This window comes from Somniosus microcephalus, chromosome 17 (genome assembly GCF_052327205.1).
Source record: "Somniosus microcephalus isolate GS21.2 chromosome 17, FLI_Smic_1.0, whole genome shotgun sequence".
NCBI classification, from domain to species: domain Eukaryota; kingdom Metazoa; phylum Chordata; class Chondrichthyes; order Squaliformes; family Somniosidae; genus Somniosus; species Somniosus microcephalus.
In genome coordinates this window covers 41,020,394-41,033,825 of record NC_141003.1, presented here as the reverse complement: position 1 = coordinate 41,033,825, position 13,432 = coordinate 41,020,394, and the positions used below count along the sequence as shown (strand labels likewise).

The 13,432-nt window shown below is 42.0% G+C and overlaps 1 protein-coding gene across 6 annotated transcripts in view; it reads left to right on the top strand.

Moving 5' to 3' along the window:
• The window catches only part of ferry3 (FERRY endosomal RAB5 effector complex subunit 3), a 117,620-nt gene that overhangs the window by 57,031 nt on the left and 47,157 nt on the right, over window positions 1–13,432 (top strand). For all 6 annotated transcript variants that reach the window (XM_086010243.1, XM_086010239.1, XM_086010245.1 and 3 more), the window contains 2 exons: window positions 3,637–3,839; window positions 11,169–11,226. In XM_086010243.1, coding sequence (XP_085866369.1) covers window positions 3,637–3,839; window positions 11,169–11,226 — 261 coding nt within the window. The remainder of the gene's footprint in view (window positions 1–3,636; window positions 3,840–11,168; window positions 11,227–13,432) is intronic.

The window sequence follows — 13,432 nt, the reverse complement described above, 5'->3', positions numbered from 1 at the left end:
AGCGGTCCGTCTTTCCATCTGTCTTTCCGTCTGTCTGTCCGGCTATACAATCAAAAATTATAGAGCGTACCTACACATATGTTATATCAAAAGAAAGCTTATCATTAGGGGACTCTCGGGCGTATTTACTTTTTGGTCAGACAAAAATTGTTCCGACAGTATACAAAAAACGGCAACATTCTGCTCATTAGCGTTGAGTGACGTGATGGTTGACCAATCGTACAGGGGATTAACCTGATGGTTGACCAATCGGTGCGTCACGGGGGCGTTTCATTGCGTGTGTGGGCGGGCCTAATCCATCTGAGCTGAGGTGAGTGGCCGCCATCTTGATTCCTAACTCTTCATTTATTTTTCCCACTTTCTGCGTGTTTATTTTCAAATCTAGATTTCCAGCAAAAAAAAGTTGCTTTTAAAACACAATTAAATTGTTTTTTTTTTAAAGTTAATTAATTTGTAAATATTTTCTCTAACCTCATTAATTTTCCTACCTTTCACCGTTTTTTTTTTCCTCTTGACTCGTTACCTCCGCCGGGCGCCGCAACCTTGGAGGCTTACCCCAGCTGCAGGCCTTGGCCTCTCCTAGCCAGCCACGCCCGAGCTAGGCACCGCCCGTCCCGCCCCGCGATCGCCGCCATCTTGTTAAGGGCTGGCGGCGCGGGACTGAGCCGAGCGTAGCCATCGCCGCCATCTTAGTAAAGGCTGGCGGGGCAGGAGTCAGCACGCGCGTCAACGTCGGCCCGGAGCGTGACCTGAGCTAAGGTGAGTCCGGCCGGGCCTCACGCGCTAGGCCGCGCACCGACCGGCCGGCCCTGAGGCGCTGATCCGCGGAGGGGGAGGGAGGGAGAAGAGAGGGGAGGGAGAGGAGGGAGGGAGAGGAGGGGGGAGGGAGAGGAGAGGGGGAGGGAGAGGAGAGGGGGTGAGGGAGAGGAGAGGGGGAGGGAGAGGAGAGGGGGTGAGGGAGAGGAGAGGGGGTGAGGAGGAGAGGGGGAGGGAGAGGAGAGGAGGGAGGGAGAGGAGAGGGGGAAGGAGGGAGAGGGAGGGGGAGGGAGGGAGGGGAGAGGAGAGGGGGAGGGAGGGTGAGGAGAGGGGGGAGGGAGGGTGAGGAGAGGTGGGAGGGAAAGAGTGAGGGGGTGGGACAGGGAGGGAGAGCTCGCCTTCTTTCTTCCTTCCTTCCTTCGCATGGGTCCATCGGGCCAGGCCTGAGGCGCTCCTTCCCCCCCTCTCTCTCCAGGCTAATCCCGAACTAAATCCAGCAGTCTCTCTCTCTCTCTCTTCCCCCCCCCCCCCCATCTCTCTCTTCTCCCCCCAGTCTCTCTCTCTCTCTCTCTCTCTCTCTCTCTTCCAACAACAACATGCCCTCAAAAGACCCTCGGCACCGCCGGGCACTCCAGCTAGTAACCTATATATTGGCTTAAATAACCAGTTAACCATTAGATTTACTCAAATGTACAATTGTCACAAGACAGTTAGGAAAAGCTCCACAATCAATCTAAAACCAAGACAATATTTTTCAAATTGTTATTGGTGACCATCTTGATTTTTCTGACAGCTGAATATATGCTCATATAAATAACATTTGTAATATGTTATGAGTTTCTTATTAATTCACACTAAAATTAGATAGTTGGATGTACAATGTTTCTCTCCAGGTGCCTACCAATGTCTCAGGAACTTGGGGCTCCGTTTTTGGTCTTGCTTGCACCTCGTTCTTGTGTTGGGCTTTGTTTCCCTTAAACTTGGGCCCAGCCTTTCACCTCTGGGACCCGGGTTCAAACGTAGTCGCCAACTGTGCACTTTTAATGAACCATCAGCAATTCTGACCTGTGTCCACACACTACTTGCACAGTGTTGGAAATATTCACAAATTTCAGGACTGTTAAAATCTCCTCTCAATACTTTTCCAGCGATCACTTCTGCGTATGCGCAGGACTTTACACAGTAGCGGCAATTTGTTACAGTGTGACTTTGGCTAGACCCAGAGCTGATGTTGATCCTTGTATGTGTATGAGGAGGTGAGGAACACAGATTAAAGGCAGGAATTTAAGCGGTGGATTTTGAAGTCAATGTGAATGTCCAAAAGCTGAAAGCACAGAACTTTCCCCAGCAGTTATTAAAGCCAACAGCAAATGAAAAAGAAAAGATCAAGCTATGAGCATCAAAATAAGAAACATGTTGTTCATAGGCTATAAGCTACTTATTTAGCTTATAATTTTATTTGCAGCTTGGCCTTTCAATACTGAAAACTACAGTTTCATTCTTGTAAAACGTATCTGGTTATGATTACAAAAACACCAAGATTTTTTGTCATGTAATGGTTCTCTGATTGGTAGCATGTAAAAAAAACTTCAAAGAAAAAAAACAAATCTTCATCACTGATCAAGCTTAACAATATTGTTGAGTGTATCAAATAAACATGTTTTGGAAAGAGTATATTATATTTGTTGTAGTATTTTTGGACAAGTCACATCCAGGAGGGTGGGATTATTTAGCCCACAAAATGCTCCATAACTGTTAACAATGCCACTCCATCAGGGGGGCTGGAAAAGGACTCCCTCTAATTCAGTACACACAGGCATGGAAACTATTATGAAATACACATTTGGCAAAATACAGTTTAATTGTTTTATTACATGCAAACAATTCAACCCACTGGAGGTATCTGGCTATTAGCCAAAATATGGTATATTGTAGATTCCTAGATTTAAAATGACCACTGTAATAAGCCACACAAATTTGTGACTTAATGGGAGATCAATATTTTGCTTAAACAACTGATTTTTTCAATATTATATGTGCCTCTTCCTCTGGGGAGTAATCCAATCCCTCATTTATCTTTGGATACAGAACAACAGAAAGGCTGTTAGCACAAAATAAAAAGGTTGAAATTTCAGAAAAGTAGGAAGTAACCACAAGAACACACATTGCCTGTGAATCATTGAAGTTTTATTCATTACACTCTGACTGACAAGATCACATAGTCTCAAATTAAAATGTGGCTCATCCTGATCCAGCAGCAGCTTGTTTAGTGGTTTCAATTTAAAAAAATTTTTTTTAATGAATTAGGGTTTATACATGTTTAAAGCATGATTGTTCTAGTGATTTGTCCATATGTGCCATTGTACCCAAACCTGGCAATTTCTGACCATGGCAACCTTGCATTAGTATTTTTTTTTTAACACACATTTTTCATTTTTTATTTTTTATTTTAGCCCCAACATTTTCTACTTTGCAAGTTTCCTGATGATTTTTAAAAAATGAATTACTATTAAGTGTTTTGCAATATGGAGTTGGAATGATCACACACAAGCTCTCCATGCCAACCCTGACGAATGACTTTTGTGCTTTCCATGAATTAAGAAATGTGGCGGTTTTCTTCATGCTTGGGTGGAGCAGTTATTTATTGATATTCCATAATTACATTGGTATAATGCTTCTATTATTTATTCGTATCATAACACATGGTATAATGCTCCTTTTTTAAAAACTGATATTATCTAATATCTTCCCCATCTTCAGTTAAGGTATTTTCCCCAAACTCTACAACTATTTCTGCAGGTGTGTTTTTTTTATGATTGAGATGATTAAAATTAAAAATGTCTGATTTTAATATGCAAGGTTTTTATTTACTTCCTACAGGAGAATTTTACACCACAAGGCATTCTAACCTTTCTGAAGTTCATGTTGTCTTTCACCTATGCGTGGATGATAATGTGAGATCTAGCAATATTACTGCCCGTGATCCAGCAATTATGGGCCTGCGGAACATTCTGAAAGTCTGTTGCACTCATGATATTACTACAATAACTATTCCACTCTTACTGGTGCATGATATGTCTGAGGTAAGCAGCAAAATAGTCAGACAAAACAAAGATGCAACAATATCTTAGTGGTAAAAACATCAGCTGAATATATTATGAACGTAAAAAAAGTCATCTCGTCTCCAGGCATTTGCAAGTACAATACCTGTCACTGTTGAGCTAAGTTTATGTTAAGTCACTTATACCTTAAGTAGAGTCATTTATTAGAACAACTAAAAACCATAGAAGTAGAAATAAAATGCAAATAAATACAACTAATGAAATGAGATAAGATAAAGTGAAAAGCTCTCATACAAGTATTGCAAAATAAATTTAAGTGATTACATTGAGGCTCATGTCTGTTCACATGCTAATTAGCATTTCCCCACTTTTATATCCTGCTGTCTTCCTTCCTCAATACTACTTCAGTGCAGGGATCAGGTTGGTGTGGGCGGCACAATTCACAGCCACAGTTAGTGTTTCTCCTTATTTATTGACGAGACATGCTTAATGAAGCAGAACAAGTCTTTCAGCCAACTTTATCTCTTCCTGAGATGACGTGTTCAATTGCTACAAAGTGACCAAGAACTGGTTAAAAACACAGTATTGGGCCATCTGAGTCCAGGTTCACAGCATAGGAGTTCATTTATCCACTAACCCCACCTCAGCATGCTCACACATTTCATTGTAAACAGTACATTCATTCACATCAAACACAAATAAAGATTTATATGTACTTGCATATTTATGTATATGTATATTTAATTCATTATGCTTTAACTAAAGACAATTGATAACTATGTATTATAACATGGAGTGCGAGGTCAGCAGAGAGTGCTGTGAGTTTGGGTAAGTGTGAGAGTTCTTTAATTGTTATTTCTCTTTAAATCATTCTTGATAAAATTACTTAAGCAGTTTAAGTAAAGGGGAAAAGTTAAGTATTTGGGATTCTGTTGGTTTAAGAAGAGTAAAACAAGGTTACACTGCAGTAGAAGTAAATTGGCACAGCAGGCAGTGAAAACCAGTTTTCTAACCAATCAGCAGGGGTGACTCATTTGGCTGTAAACAAACAAACAGTATAAAAAGACCATTGCTAGTGCAAGCAAGCACCGAGTGCGAGGTCAGCAGAAAGTGCTGTGAGTTTGGGTAAGTGTGAGTTAGGGTAAGTCGGGTGTTAGGTGCTCTTTTCAAACTTTAACTCTGTGGGTTGTAGTTAATAAGGCCTTTCTGGTGCAGAGTGACTGTTGGTAAACCATTTAACTGGTGTAACTAGAGGGATTGATTTAATTTATTCCAATTAATTAAAGGGGATACTAGCATCTAAAATCGGGCAGAGGGTGTCCATAACTAACAATAAAATATTTAATTAATGACATAGAATGGAGCAGGTGATGTGCTACTGTTGCGAGATGTGGGAGCCGGTGAACCCCATTGAGGCTCATGGTGATTACATCTGTGACAAGTGTCTGCTGCTACAGGAACTCCAGCTCCGTGTTGATGAGCTGGAGTCTGAGCTTCAGACACTGCGACACATCAGGGAGGGGGAGAAGTACCTGGACTCTGTGTATCAGGAGGTGGTCACACCTATGAAGTTAAGTAATTCAGATGTAGCCCATGGTCAGGGACAGGACGGTGTGACTACGAGTGAGGCAGGTACGGGGATCCAGGAGGTAGAGCTGGAGGAGCCGCAGCCCTTACTCTTGACCAACAGGTTCGAGGTTCTTACTCCCTGTGGGGACAGGAGCAGGGACTGCAGGGAGGATGAGCAACCTGGCCACAGCACCGTGGAACGGGGGGCCATTCAAGAGGGGGGAGTAAATAGAAATGTTGTAGTGGTAGGGGATAGTGTTATTAGGGGGATAGATAGAATTCTCTGCAGCCGAGAGCGAGAGTCCCGAAGGCTGTGTTGCCTACCCGGTGCCAGGGTTAAGGACATCTCCTCTGGGCTGGAAAGAAACTTGCAGTGGGAGGGGGTGGATCCAGTTGTCGTGGTCCATGTTGGTACAAACGACGTAGATAGGACTAGGAAGCCGGTTCTGTTAAAGGAGTATGAGCAGCTAGGGGTCAAATTAAAAAACAGAACCTCAAGGGTAATAATTATTACCTGAGCCACGAGCGAATTTGGCTAGGACAAATAAAATTAGAGAGCTAAATGCGTGGCTCAAAGACTGGTGTGGGAGAAATGGGTTTTGCTTCCTGGAACACTGGCACCAGTACTGGGGCAGGAGGGAACTGTTCCGTTGGGACAGGCTTCACTTGGCCAGTGCTGGGACTAGAGTGCTGGCGGATCATATAACTAGGGCTGTAGAGAGGGCTTTAAACTAACTAGTGGGGGGAGGTTCCTAGAGAGCAAATAATAAAAATGACAACAGAGAAGGTCATAGACTTAGGTAGCAGTGGGGAAATTAAAAACCAGAGCGTGTCAGGAAGGGGCAGAAGGTATGGAGTAAAAGGTAAAGTAATAAAAAGGGCAAAAGCAGGAACTAAGTGTCACAAAACATCTTTGAAAGTTCTCTATCTGAATGCACGTAGCATTCGTAACAAAATAGACGAGTTAATGGCACAAATAGCTACATATGGGTATGATCTTGTGGCCATTACAGAAACATGGCTGCAGGGTGACAATGCCTGGGAATTAAACATACCAGGTTATTTAACGATCAGGAAGGACAGGCAGGAAGGAAGGGGAGGTGGGGTGGCTATGTTAATAAAGGAAGGAATCACTGTAATACAGAGAAATGATATTGGGTCAAAAGATCAGGATAATGAAACAGTTTGGGTGGAGGTAAGGAATAATAAGGGGAAAAAAACACTAGTGGGCGTAGTCTATAGGCCTCCGAACAGTTGCAACTCTGTTGGACGGAGCATCAATCAGGAAATAGTTGAGGCTTGTAATAAGGGAACATCTATAATTATGGGGGATTTTAACTATCATATTAATTGGACAAATCAAATTGGGCAGGGCTGCCTTGAGGATGAGTTCATTGAGTGTATTAGGGATGGGTTTCTTGAGCAGTATGTAAATGAACCGACCAGGGGGCAAGCAACCTTAGATCTGGTCCTGTGTAACGAGACAGGATTAATTAAAAATGTCCTAGTAAAGGATCCCCTTGGAATGAGTGACCATAACATGGTTGAATTCCATATTCAATTAGAGGGTGAGAAGGTTGGATCTCAAACAAGCGTGCTAAGCTTGAATAAAGGAGACTATGAAGGTATGAGAGCGGAATTGAGTAGAGTGGATTGGGAAAATAGATTAAAGGGTAAGACGATACATGATCAGTGGTGTACATTTAAGGAGTTATTTTACAACTTCCAAAAAAAATATATTCCACTGAGAAGAAAAGGGTGTAAAAGAAAAGACAGCCATCCGTGGCTAAGTAAAGAAATTAAGGATAGTATTCGACTAAAAACAAGGGCATATAAGGTAGACAAATCTAGTGGGAGGATAGAGGATTGGGAAAACTTTAAAAGACAGCAAAAAAATAACAAAAAGATTGATTAAGAAAGGGAAGATAGATTATGAAAGTAAATTAGCAAAAAATATAAAAACAGATAGTAAGAGTTTTTATAGTTATATAAAAAGAAAAAGGGTGGCTAAAGTAAATGTTGGTCCCTTAGAGGATGAGACCGGGAAATTAATGGTGGGAAATATGGAGATGGCAAAAACACTGAATGAATATTTTGTATCAGTCTTTACAGTAGAGGACACTAAGAATATCCCAACACTGGACAAACAGGGGGCTATAGGGGGGGGAGGAGCTAAACACGATCAAAATCACTAAGGAAGTGGTACTCGGTAAAATAATGGGACTCAAGGCGGATAAATCACCTGGACCGGATGGCTTACATCCTAGGGTCTTGAGGGAAGTGGCGGTAGGGATTGTGGATGCATTGGTAATAATTTTCCAAAACTCCCTGGACTCGGCAAAGGTCCCGGCAGACTGGAAAACTGCTAATGCAACACCCTTATTTAAAAAGGGCAGTAGACAGAAGGCTGGAAACTATAGACCGGTTAGCCTAACATCTGTGGTAGGTAAAATTTTGGAGTCCATTATTAAGGAGACAGTAACAGGACATTTGGATAATCATAATTTAATAGGACAAAGTCAGCATGGTTTTATGAAGGGGAAGTCATGTTTGACAAATTTGCTGGAGTTCTTTGAGGAAGTAACATATAGGGTGGATAAAGGGAAACCAGTGGACATAGTGTATTTAGACTTCCAAAAGGCATTTGACAAGGTGCCACACAAAAGATTATTGCTTAAGATAAAAAATCACGGGATTGGGGGTAATATTCTGGCACGGATAGAGGATTGGCTATCTAACAGAAGGCAGAGAGTTGGGATAAATGGTTCATTCTCAGACTGGCAATCAGTAACTAGTGGTGTTCCGCAGGGGTCAGTGCTGGGTCCCCAACTCTTTACAACGATTTGGAGGAGGGGACCAAGTGTAACATATCAAAGTTTGCAGATGATACTAAGATGGGAGGGAAAGTAGTGAGTGAGGAGGACATAAAAAACCTGCAAGGGGACATAGACAGGCTAAGTAAGTGGGCAGAGATTTGGCAGATGGAATACAATACTGGAAAGTGTGAGGTTATGCACTTTGGCAGGAAAAATCGTAGAGCAAGTTATTATCTTAATGGCAAGAAACTGGAAAGTACTGAAGTACAAAGGGATCTGGGGGTCCTGGTGCACGAAACTCAAAAGGTTAGTATGCAGGTGCAGCAAGTGATTAAGAAGGCCAATGGAATGTTGGCTTTCATTGCTAGGGGGATAGAATATAAAAATAGGGAGGTATTGCTTCAGTTGTACAAGGTATTGGTGAGACCGCACCTGGAACACTGCATACAGTTTTGGTGTCCATACTTAAGAAAAGACATACTTGCTCTCGAGTCAGTAGAAAGAAGGTTCACTCGGTTAATCCCGGGGATGAGGGGATGGACGTATGAGGAGCGGTTGAGTAGATTGGGACTCTACTCATTGGAGTTCAGAAGAATGAGAGGCGATCTTATTGAAACATATAAGATTGTGAAGGGGTTGGATCGGGTGGATGCAGGGAGGATGTTCCCGATGATGGCTGAAACTAGAACTAGGGGGCATAGTCTTAGAATAAGGGGCTGCTCTTTCAAAACTGAGATGAGGAGGAACTACTTCACTCAGAGGGTGGTAGGTCCATGGAATATGCTGCCCCAAAAAGCTGTAGAAGCTACATCATTACATAAATTTAAAACAGAAATAGACAGTTTCCTAGAAGTAAAGGGAATTAAGGGTTACGGGGAGCGGGCAGGAATTTGGACATGAGTCTAGGTTCAGATCGGTCATGGCCCTGTGGGTAGCGGAGCGGGCCCAGGGGCCGTGTAGCCTGATCCTGCTCCTAGTTCGTGTGTCTAATTCTGTTAGATTCAGGAGATGGTTCTGTGATAGTAGATTGGCGGTTAGGATCAGATCAGCCATGATCTTATTGAATGGCGGAGCAGGCTCGAGGGGCCGATTGGCCTACTCCTGCTCCTATTTCTTATGTTCTTATGTTATAAACTGTGGAAATTAATAGGAAATAATTATGTATTTTCAGTAAATGCTGTAGTTTCTAGACCACGTTAAAATATATTGCATGATGGAAAGCTGAATGTCAACAGGATATGATGAGATCCAATAACAATATTGCACAATTCCCAAAAAGTCCCATAATCTTTTTATTAGTTACAAAAAATGTAATTGCCTACAATTTCCTGCCTTGGGTTGCCTCACTTCCCAAACATACAACAGTGACCTTCTGTCAAACCCCTAACTTTTTGCTAAATTGATGTGCTGAATAACTAACATCAAACAGACGACCTTCATCATTCAGTAGAAGTCTTTTTATGAAGCAATCTAGTATAACTTTCTGTTTATATGTAGGAAAAAGTAACCAAATGGCTTGGCATCATGGCAGTTAAAGTGTGCACTATTTGTTAGATATATTTACTTCTAGTCCGGCACCAGGAAAGCACTTGTGTAAGTGCTAATCCTGCCATACTGTAATCTTGTGTTAGTATCCATATTCTCTTGCATAGATTACACCATCTGTTGCATCCTCCCTCTGCTCATGCGTAAGTTAAACACCAGTGCATGGTGTCATGGAGTGCTGAATCAGGGGCCTAATTCCTACCCCACAAAAATCCAATCTCCGTACTGCCAGACACCAAGCCGAAGACAGGGTTACATAAAATCAGTGAAATGTTGTTCCCTGAGCCACTGTTAGGCAGTCCCTGGTAGCTGGTTCAAAGGCATTGACAAAGACCTGGAAGCAGTTCAACTCATCAATGCATGGGTCAAGGTTACTAAGAAAGACATTTCTCACTCTCTGGGTGGGGAGGGTGGAAACACCTATTTTATTTTATTTTATTTTATTTTAGAATTGTTAATGGCTGCTGCTGAATTTAATGATTTAATCTGTGTTCTGGTGCATGTCACAAATCACTCAAACTTTACTCATGTTGCGTCCTAACCATTCTGTTAAATTACAGCCTCGTAACTTATTGTCCGCTCATTCTTTATATTCTATACATAATCAAGTAGTTCAATGGAAGAATTATATTTGTCATAGACTCGATTTTAAAATTTTGAATAAAATTAAAATGCATCAAGTTTTTTTTTAAAGTGAAATTTCATTGCAACTAATTTAACTTAAAATGACAGAAAAAATATTGTTGTCACTTGTTGCAGCTTAATGGCATTGAAATAAAATTAAAAATAACTTCCTTCAGAGGTAAAGATACCCAAATTGATATCACAGACAATCATGTCTTTTAGCTGCAGCACAAACTTATGTCTTCAGCCACCTGGCTCTTACTTTAATTCAGTGACATGTTTTTACCTGAGCTGTAAGAATATCATGCCATTTCCACAGCTAGCAAGGCCATGAACAGTGTTGCGGAAACTGAAAATATGACCGCTTGATAAATTGCTGGGAAATTGATAAAATACAAAATTATTCTGGCAGCTTGAACCATTGAGGAGATACGGCAGTGTGTTAGCAATCTTAAAGTTTTTAACTATTACACTGAATATGCACAAAGCCAAAAAATATACTATTCCAGATAGCCAGAGATGCTGTGCAGACCCTCCGGACAAAACTAAAATGCAAAAGGAAAGGCAATCATTTTTTAAAATCAGGATACAAAATTTTGTGGATGATAAAACCATGAGAAGTATCTAATGCAAGACCGCTATTGCATTTATTAATTTTTGTTACTAAAGCTTAGAGACCCAGTTGGGAAATAATTCATGGGTGTGTTATGACCATTTATTTATGAAACCCATGATGAATATTTCAGGTTATTTAGATGTTTGGATGTTTGTCAGTAATGTTTCATATTTTTTACAGGAGATGACCATACCTTGGTGTCTGAAAAGAGCAGAGCTTGTGTTTAAGTGTGTAAAAGGTCAGTAAATTATTAGGGCTGCCAATTAATCGCCGTTGACCTCTGTGATTAACAAGTTAATTTTGGGGGAAATTAATGTTTTTAACATGCATCAATCATGGAGGTTACACAGCGAGTACCTAGGTAGGAATAAGTTTTTGCATTCCAACAGCCCAGAAATTTAGTTTGCTGAACCGTGACTTCCCCTTCTGCTGGTGGGGCTTTTGAATAAACATGTGCTCTTCTCTCTGCTCTAGCAAACCATCTTGCACCCCGGTGACCAATCTTGTTCACAATAATGAGCAAAAAGACTACGGACTGGATTTTGTCGTTGGGGGCGGGACTGCTGGTTGTTGGGTTTCAGTCCCGCCCCAACGACGTCCGGCCAATCCACGCTATTTTCCCTTGATTGACCTTGTTAAGCCCGTCCTGCAGGCTTAGCGGCCAATTAAGGGAAATCCAGTGACAGAGTACGTCGGCGTATGACGTTTCATCTGTCAAAAATTTTTTGACAGATGAATTGTCAGTGTTTTGACAGCTTTGAGAAGCTGTTAAACACTGACAATCTCTGTTCTAAGGTGAGCCCTTGCACTGAAGGCTCACCAAAACCTCTCTCCTCAGCAGAAATCAGATGGCTGCTGCATCTGAGAATGCAGCAGCCATTCTGTCATCTCTGCCGTTGAGATGAGGCACCTTCGGATCCCCAAGGGTTGAAGCCTGCAGGAAGAAGCAAAGATAAGTAAACTTTTTCTAACACTTTGCACTCACCTCTCATACTTACCTCTCCACACTTGCACCCATCTCCACAGCGGACTTTTTTTTTGATCCCTCTCACCTCCTCATAACCAATTCTCGCCTCGCGAGGTTCGCAGCCGTCGGGAAGCCCGCACTTGCAGGGGTAAAATGGGGATAAGCCTCAAAACTGCCTGTTAACTACCTGTTAACAGGCAGTTAATTGGCTCTAATCCCCTTCCCGCCTCTCGGAGACGGGTCCCTGCGCGAATCGAGAACCCGCCTCCCGAGAAGATGGCACGGAGGCGGGTTGGGAGCGGGTTCGGTACCCGCTCCTAGTTTCTGTCATTTTCCCGGCAGTTCCGCCTCCATACCCACCTCCCCAGGGCTGGGAAAATTCCCCCCAAAATGTAGGAAGCGCGCATTAAAATTGTTTGTTGCAGAAAATTAAAGCGCAGAGTAATGACAAGTATTGTTTGCAGAACTTTAATCCTTTGTTTATACAGTGAACATATTCCCAGGGTGGCTCAAACCCATGGTGTGCGTGGGTTATGCAGCTTTTCAATGTAAAGTTTAAGGTTTAAGTAAACTGATATTTCATAAAACTTGCTGATTTGTGATGTAACTAATAGGAAACAGCAGGGGTTTAGATGCGCTTTTCACATAGTGGCTCAGTTCAATTTGTTGGGCCAAGGTGCTACTGCAATTTAGCGGAGCTTGGTTTTTAGTTTTCATTATGAAAATGCAAACCTTTTTTCAGTCATTTCTTCACTTAATAACAGATTTTAGTAATACTGCATGAATTTAAAGGGGTTCGGTTCTGATTTTTTTAAATGTGTATAGAACAAGCTTGAATGCGATGGATACAGTAATTGTACCAATTAAAAATACAATTAAAATCTAGATTAACTGAGAATAAAAATTATCACATAGTTAATTGTGGTTAATTTTATTAAATTATGTATACTAGTAAACAGTAAAAATTTATATTTAATTCCAAATGCAAATTGAAATTGTTCAAGTCTTTGATTCTTCCTTTGTAGATTCCCCTAAATTAAGTCCATATTACAATTTAGGTTTTAAAAGTTTATATTCTGGCAGTGAGTGGCCAAAATTGCAAGGTTTGAGAGGAATGAAATGGGCAGCCTGCAGCTGACACTGGAGCCCAGCATATAAAGAAGCTCCACACTTGCTAAACAGCATAATATCACACTTGTTTCTTGGGAACAAGACCCATAGGGGGAGAAATTCAGTTGGTTAGCGCCTCCCGTTAGCACCTGGCCGGGGCGCTAATGAGGTAGCACCAGAGCGAGGCGAATCCAGCGCCGCACGCCAAATCCAGTCGCCCCTTAGCGCCGCTGCTAACAGTTAGCGCCTGTGGCTTTAGCGCCAGGCGGATCGTGACGTCAGTGAGCGTGCAACGCTCACTCAGCGCCCGATCTGCCCAATTGATGATCTCCTGCCTTAGCGCCTCGCCCCGACAACAGCAGAAAGA